At 33.0% G+C, this 7874-nt stretch overlaps 1 protein-coding gene across 12 annotated transcripts; it reads right to left on the bottom strand.

The window, feature by feature from the left end:
* Positions 1-565: 565 nt before the first annotated feature.
* On the bottom strand, positions 566-6814 carry LOC145629106 (uncharacterized). Of its 12 annotated transcripts, none has more exons than XM_081681605.1 (10): positions 6117-6814; positions 5755-5788; positions 5157-5257; positions 5012-5071; positions 4874-4954; positions 4603-4653; positions 3511-3563; positions 2032-2100; positions 1751-1885; positions 566-787 (listed from the first exon to the last, which is right to left on the bottom strand). In XM_081681605.1, exons 1-6 carry the CDS (start codon positions 6225-6227, stop codon positions 4609-4611), a joined length of 432 nt encoding a protein of 143 aa, XP_081537731.1. In that variant the 5' UTR covers positions 6228-6814; the 3' UTR covers positions 566-787; positions 1751-1885; positions 2032-2100; positions 3511-3563; positions 4603-4608. The 12 variants fall into 12 exon arrangements, with proteins under 12 accessions (XP_081537731.1, XP_081537737.1, XP_081537736.1 ...); XM_081681611.1 differs by having other exon boundaries at positions 2032-2104; positions 4878-4954; XM_081681610.1 differs by having other exon boundaries at positions 4878-4954.
* Between the last annotated feature and the right edge of the window lie 1060 nt (positions 6815-7874).

The following is a 7874-nucleotide window of genomic DNA, read 5'->3' as shown; positions in this document are numbered from 1 at the left end:
CCTTTCAGCTTTATGATTTCTCTAATTAGGATTCCTACTTCTATTCAGTTTTATGATTTCTCTAATTAATATTTTTCTCATTTTTACAAAAAATTCCTACTTTTATAAAGCCAATTTTAAACTAATATTTATGAATTTATCACACTTACCTTCCCTCTAACTCTTAACGTATAGAACAATTTATGGTATGAGCCAATTCTTTTACACACAAATTAAAGTTTTTTTTGGTTAATTTTTTGTCGATTTTGACTAAAACGTTAACTCTTGACGGCGAATATGATTCCCAAAATCTTTATCGAATAACTTATTCGACATGTAATCAAAATGATTTTCGGACACATAAATTGAGAGAGAATTAAAATCGAGAAATACATAGAACACACTATCACATTAGATCATCCAAAGCTTTAAAAACCCCTAATTATTTCTCATAAGTTTTAAAAAAAATCATCCATTTTTGTTAAAGAAAAAAACAATAATTTTAAAAACCCTCATGGTCATTATTTATTTAAAATAGAGATGTATTCCATGGTTAGATTACTCAATATTTAACACCCCCAAGTAGTTAGCAAAACAATTAAATTTAGAAACTGTGACACTAATTTAAGATCAACAAAAAATTTTGAGGTACAATTATGAGTTCTTTAATGACTCAATATTCTTGATAATCTAGCAAGGGAGCTTAAATAGAACACATCTTACAAATCTGATCTAGATTAGCACTATCTATTGCTTGTATCTTGGATGTTTTCCAGCTCTTGACATCTCTGCAACAATGTTTCCTGACCTCTAAAAATGTAGCATACCATACACTTCACCAAAAATTGCATTTTGGTAATCAAAAAAATAAAACAAACATGCCATACATTTCAGTCATTACTCAATAATCGGCTAATCAGGGCACCATCTACCAATAAGATGTATTTTAGTATTACCTCTATATTCTGCTGCCCGACATTTAATAAAAGAATAAGTTTTAATAATTGTCACTAAGGCAACTATTTCTATCCTCATTAGTTACCTAACTGGTTTGGCAAATAGACAATTTCTAGAAGAAATGGCAATGCATGTCATAACAAAGCTTGAGCATATATAATACCTAAAAATTGTTGGATTGAAAGTTAAAATTCTAATGAAGCTGCTGAGTACAAACATAGTTCTTTCGGAGACAAATCAATCATATAAAATAAAACCAGTACAAGTGAACAAACTATGCAGTATTTGATAGCCTAATACTGGTTTTCAAGATCAGGTGCACAATTACCCTCTCAAGGTCGCCTGTACAAGAGTATCTAAATGCAAGTTGTGACTCTTAATAGCATATGGCTAAAAATTCAGAAAATAACAAGAACTTGTAGACAATTAACACTTGCTCTGGACCAATAATAATATTATGCATCGTAGTTAAAAAGCTAATACTTGGGACATAGAAAAATCTACACACATAGACATCCCTCCCAAATACAAACCAACATAAAAATGATGTAATAAAATACTACCTCCGTTACATATTATTTTGCAACGATTAGACATTTTCCCTCTCTACTTTATGTCAAATCGTTGCAAATAATGTGTAACGGAGGTAGTACTTTAATACATGTACCCAAGCAGAAACACCCTACCCAAAAAAAGGGGGGAAAAGGAAAAGCATACAATAATTAAGAAAGCCCCAACTTTGGCAAGGTATGAGCGAGAAGAAGACAAAGGATGCATGAGAACATTTGTCCAATGTGATCAGCACCAGAATTACCCCACAACCCAACGATTTAATAGTCAATTCAGGATAAGCAAATCGCTCAGTTGCTCTTCAATTTGCCCCAAAAGGTGGATAATCATCTCGAAAGCTCCCATTTCTCAAAACCAGGCTACCCAAAATAGCTCATATCTTAATCAAGCATTTAACATATGGCACAAACATCATAAAAGTCACAAAATCAGAACACCAAATCATGCAAATCAAAGATAAAAACACTCTATATATGTCCCAAAAAACAACCAACAGAACTATAATCAAGGGAGACTAACACTAACACTTTCCTCGGTATCCGATCCTCACCACCAGTAAAACTCTGAGTAGAAGAACGACCACCATCAAACTCACTTCCTGAACCATTGGTATTAAAAAAAAAACAATCAACATTCATACAAAACTATAAAAGGTTAAATCCAATAGAAAAGATGAAAATTTCACCAATTATAACAGGAAAGAGAAAGCAGACAGATATGGTATCCACAACACATTAATATCAAACTGCAGGAATAGGTTTATAATTTGAGAGCAGAAGATAATTTGTAATATAAACAAAACCTTGAATAGAACCTAACCAATGACAATATATTTAACATCAAATATCACAAAACTATAAAGATACTTCTTGGGGAAGCTTGAATTTGGTTTGAGGGTTGTATAAAGTCAAGAAGAAATAAGAATACACCCTAATTTTGTTCAAAATTCCAAACAAACTTGATAATTATTTTCAAATCCAAGTACAATAAGACTCTAATTAGATTAACAATGAAATGCTAGATCGAGAAATGATTTTCGATTATTAAAAAACAAACATTTAAATTAAAGAATTTGAGCAAAAACCCAGGGGGAAAAAAAAATTAAAGCCTAAATTTCCAGAAATGAGTAATTACATCTTTCTATTCAACCACATCAAATTGAAGGAGAGAAAATACCTTACAATATTATATGTATATGTATTTAAGCTTCATCAAGCAGAGTGTCCCCCCAACCTTTTATATGTATATGCATAACCTTTTAGTAGCCACAATATAAATTAGAAAACTTTAACTATTCACAAGAATGGCTTTAACACGTACATATTTCAACAACTTGTCCTCTGCACCCATCAAATTTATACCGTATCCAGGTCATAACTATTGGCAATACATGAAACTAAATACAACAAGAAATACTAATATGTGATTTCATCTCAAAACTGCACGGTTCAATTCCTGCATAAGAGATATACTGATTTAAACTGAACTAAAGTTTAGGGTAGCTTGCTCGACTCAAATCAAGTCAAATTCATTTTTAGTTCAGAAACTTCAAACTCAAAATATTTTCCACCGATGATATTCATATATCTGACCTATAATCAATTCAAACATACAACTCAGAAATATTACACCTGTGATAATCATATATCTGACCTTTAATATATACTTCGCATCATTACTCACAAATCACTTTTTAATTTTCATTTGATAAAGACATTTGAACCTGCACAATGCATGCTACCATTTCACATTTCAAACTCTGCTTGATCAGCTAATTTCAGTTGAGTCAAGAGACGAGCTTTGACTAAATTCTTACTGGCTCTATAGCACCTTGCTAACAGAATTCCATCCATTTTATTCGCTTCTTCTGTCAAGTGTCAACCGTGCTTTGGTTCCTAGGTATCTAGATTCGGCGATTATGTTGGGTCTTGAAACCTAGGCTTAAACCGAAAAGGACAGTCTTATAGATGCAACTTCTAGACTACATGACCTACAATAAGATACCTTAATGGAGAAGGCTGTAAAGTGACCAATATCTGCAAACATAGCTTCTGTACCTGCAACAACCCATAGCATAGCTGTCATACATTAAAAATGGACCCCAAAAGATCAAACACAAACAGCAAATTGCATTAGGGTCCCTTTCTTTTCTCCATTTTCCACTTGTTTCCAGGTTCTTATTGAAGGAAAATTAGCCTAAATTCATACATGGAAAAGAAAAAAAAAATTACAAACTAACAAAAATACAGAACGTAACAAAATTTGAAGTACATAAAAAGCACCAACAAAATATGGCAATAGTACTTCTGTCCACGAAAGGCCATTTAATTGTGTAGCTATAGCCCTATAGGAAGCTATTACCCCTTGGAGTAGTATTAATGGTTTTCAGACCCTTGTTTATTTTAGAGAAATGCAAGGAAAAATTTTACACATGTAAAGCTCAAAAATCTCCCCAAAATCTACATCTCTTTTGGCTAATTTTATCACTCCTAAATATCAATAACCTTGTCACAAAGGAAAAAATTCAATGTCTCTAAGATTGATCAAGCATATAGTTCCTCCATTTTCTTTTATTAGCAACACACCTTCATGGCACGCACTTTGAGGGAAAAATTAGGTGATATAACGGACAAATCAAGCAAAATAATCTATAAATGTAGTAGTTAACTCTTCTCTATTCTGGGTGTTGGAATAATTTTGATAAATTTGCTCGTTTACCTACTATAATTAACTCCTAAAAAGCATGTCCAAAGGTTGTGTTGCACATAAAAGAAAACAGAGGAAGTATATGAAATAGTATCTGTATACTTCCAAGAAGAACAACCAAAAATTCCATCAAAGTTCGAGAAATTAACCAACTTCTCTAAGAGAGAATGCGGAAAAAATCCTACTTCTGGGAGAATGATGCATTGACATCAACATTCACGTATCTACAAACTTAATGCTAGCTGTTAAGAGATTAGGGAGAAATATACTCCACAAAATTGTAAATAAGACAAAAAGATCAAGCATAGTTTTTTTTGGATGCTCCAACATGAGCTGCATAACTAAAAATTTCAGCATTTACAAAGAATAGAGGTCAGTACAGCGACTAACCCTCATTTAGTTTCGTTTCCGCAACTTGAAGCCCTGAAACTGATGATAAAACTGCAAAAGAAAGAAAAGAAGATACTTACTTTATAGTACTCCAAATTCGCATTAATATTCAACATATACTCTTTTTTTTCATAACTTTAGAGCTTGGACTTACTACATAAGTAAAAGACTGCAAATAAAACTACGAAGTCTTTAACATACATAAACGTGCAGTATCGATAACATGCTACACTATTATGAAATCGGGTCGGGAAGATAAAGGTTACGCAACTAACAGAGAGACTGCTTTCAAGACTCCATTTTCTTTTGCATGTCTAGCTCGAGTTCCAGGCCAACCTGCAAATGCCCGTACCTAAAAATGTCGTCATGATTGACTCAAATCATACAAAAAAGCACAAATTAGTACTACCTTATTATGCAGGACAGTAGTGTCTTGATCAAACGATAGCCATGATTTTTCGGGAGTAATCTGCACAAAGTTATCACCTCTTAACTTAGCTTGCCCTGGAGAAAAGATCCCAACATGGCATAACATAAAGTAACCGTATAGATACCTTTGGAGCTAAGGTAGCTTTAGAATCATCTTCAGGTTGTGCTTTAGTTGTTGCTGTACCGTCAATTATTGAAGGAAGCTCGTGCAACAAAAGTTTTGAGCCTATGAAGCATAACACAACAGGATCAGAAATGTACTTGCTATTGGGTTGGGGAAGATTTGTTTACTCAGTCTTGTATGAAAAGGATAGAGGCAGCATATAAAATTTACATGAGTACAATAATTTAAGATACCATCCACTCTGTCAAAAGCATCAAATTAATATTGGTTTAGCAATGTAATTATATTGTATGCTAGATGATGAAAAGTTAAATTTGAAAGAGGATTTGGGAACAACAATATCCCAGTCACCATTAATTCGAATACAGGTTATAATTCCATACTTCCATATAAGTTACTTCTGCAGAAATGAAGCACCTATTTCACAATAAAACTTCACACTATGCATAATAACATGTACAATATATAGAAGCTGCAAAGCAGAGGCAGCTGAGATCAATAACAGCTCACGTCAAGGCTAACATATCGGCTATTTAAGCAAGAATTTAGAAATTTTGCAGCAAGTATTTGATATATAAAGAAGTTGACAGCTGACACACCAAGATCAAAGAGAAAATCCAGTAAATCTGGTGCCTGCATGCAAATTGGTGAAAGTATATTAATTAGACGATTGTGCTCATATATTGAAAATTAGATACACCATGTTCCATAGAACGTATCTATACCTAACCATCACATAGATAATTACTGAAGTAAGAGCAAACAGAAAAACATTGTGGTATCTACAACAAACCATTGTGTCTTATAAGACTTCAGAGCTACAATCTAATTTTTGATGCAAATAAAAAATTAATATACATCCATTCCTAAGTAATTTCACCTTCTTAATAATCTATATATAGACTCAGATTCTACATACAACTCCAAATCAATAATTGAGTTTCATGATAAGTATAAGTACCTTAATATCCTCATCCACACCAACTTTTTGAGATGCAATGATAGGTCCAGCATCCAGTGCTCTAACAGTGAAAGCTAATGAGACTCCAGTTTCCCTAACACCATTTTGCATAAATTGAAACACCCAAACACATACATATCAAATATTTGCATGCATGATGGTAAATAGAAAAGAAACATAGATTATAATTAAGAAGAATTACCAAAAAAAACATAGAAAAGAAAGGAAAAAAGAGGAGAAATAACCAAAAAAAAAAAAAAACACACACACACACACAGTCAACATTCATATTAAAGATTAGATGAAAATTGAACCAATTTGAACAAGAAAGAGAAAGGAGAGATAGAATTGTACCTAAAGATCAACAATTCTGTTACAAATCAGACAATAATACTACTAACAATAATAAAAAAAAATTCAACCTAAAACAAACGATAAATCACTCAAATTCAACCCAAAAAAACCACCACACAATCAAAGAAGGCACTAAAATTCAACCCAAAAAACGAAAATAAATAGAACAAATAAACCCTTAAAAAATCGAAAAACAATCGAACAAATAAACCCAATAAATCGAAAACAAATCGATCAAATAAACCCCATTAAAAACGAAACAATTTCGCACAAATACACCCACAAAGATTCAACCCAAAAAATTCGAAAACATAGAACATATATGCAAAAAATCCACGACAATCGAACAATTTTTCACCTAAAAATTTGAAACTAAATCGAGAAAGAGAAACGAGATCAAACTTGATGAATGTGACGATCGGAAAATCTTCCACAACCTCAGACTCGAAAAATCGTCGAAAAGGGATGATAATACAGAGATTTATCTCTCTAGGTTTCTCTCTCCTTCCCCTTTTTCCTTCTAAGATGAAAATACAGAGGGGGGAAATGGGAACAGCAGCAGAGTAAAGGCCAAGTAAGGGTGAGAGAGTAAGTTGGTTGGAGAGCAGCAGGCAACAAACAATAGGAATTAGGGGCAAAATGGGCAATAAATTAATGTTGGGGGCAAGGCTGTAATAGCACCATAAGGTACTATTCACCAGGTACAGTAAATTCTTTTGCATGTTTATAAGGGTTATAGATTTAAGATGGTCATTCTTATTGGGTTGATTTAGATCAGCATTTTTTAGAAATTGGATTAGGTAGCATTTGTTCATTCTTAGGATGGAAACAATTCTTTAAATAGAATCCAAGTCTATCCAAATGTAGGTTACATATAGATTGGTGAGCACGAGGCCTTCCAAAGGGAGGTTTGATAGGTACCTGGACATACATATCAAGGGGCATAAGACACATTTCGCATGAAATTTACCCATCTCTATCCTCCTTTCTCTCACCTCCATGTGCTGAATTTAAGTGTACCAATGGGTGATTAATAGTATCACTAGATGATCAAATAGTATCATTGAACATTCAGTGGAACTATATATTCATTCAATGGTATTGTATATTCATTCAGTGGTACTAATTACGTGTAGAAATAGTATCACTACATAGTCTATTATATAAGTTTTCAGTGGTACGTTTTAAACTGGTCCCGTGTGCCCATCTCTCTCCTCCTTTTCTCTCACCCCCATGTGCTTTACAATACTTTTCAATATTTTAAGGTTTAATATGTATTTGCAAATACATATAAAACCTACATTTGTACTTCCTCAGCACGGAGCACCCCTAACATCATGAGTCAAAGTTACAAGTTAATTAACTTGTCCTCCAATCTCCTCTTATACTACCTCCGGTTCGTAT

The sequence above is a fragment of the Chenopodium album genome, chromosome 4 (assembly GCF_948465745.1).
Source record: "Chenopodium album chromosome 4, dcCheAlbu1.1, whole genome shotgun sequence".
In the NCBI taxonomy this organism is placed as follows: Eukaryota; Viridiplantae; Streptophyta; class Magnoliopsida; order Caryophyllales; family Amaranthaceae; genus Chenopodium; species Chenopodium album.
Note: the sequence above shows the minus strand (reverse complement) of the source record. Positions and strands in the feature narration are given on the sequence as shown.

Excerpts from the sequence above, each read along its gene's own strand:
- LOC145629106 (XM_081681605.1), bottom strand. The coding sequence starts at position 6,227 with ATGCAAAATGGTGTTAGGGAAACTGGAGTCTCATTAGCTTTCACTGTT. Across the intron at positions 5,789-6,116 it reads GTGTGGATGAGGATATTAAG|GCACCAGATTTACTGGATTT; the intron begins GTACTTATACTT and ends ATTTGCATGCAG. Across the intron at positions 4,955-5,011 it reads CTACTGTCCTGCATAATAAG|GTACGGGCATTTGCAGGTTG; the intron begins GTAGTACTAATT and ends CGACATTTTTAG.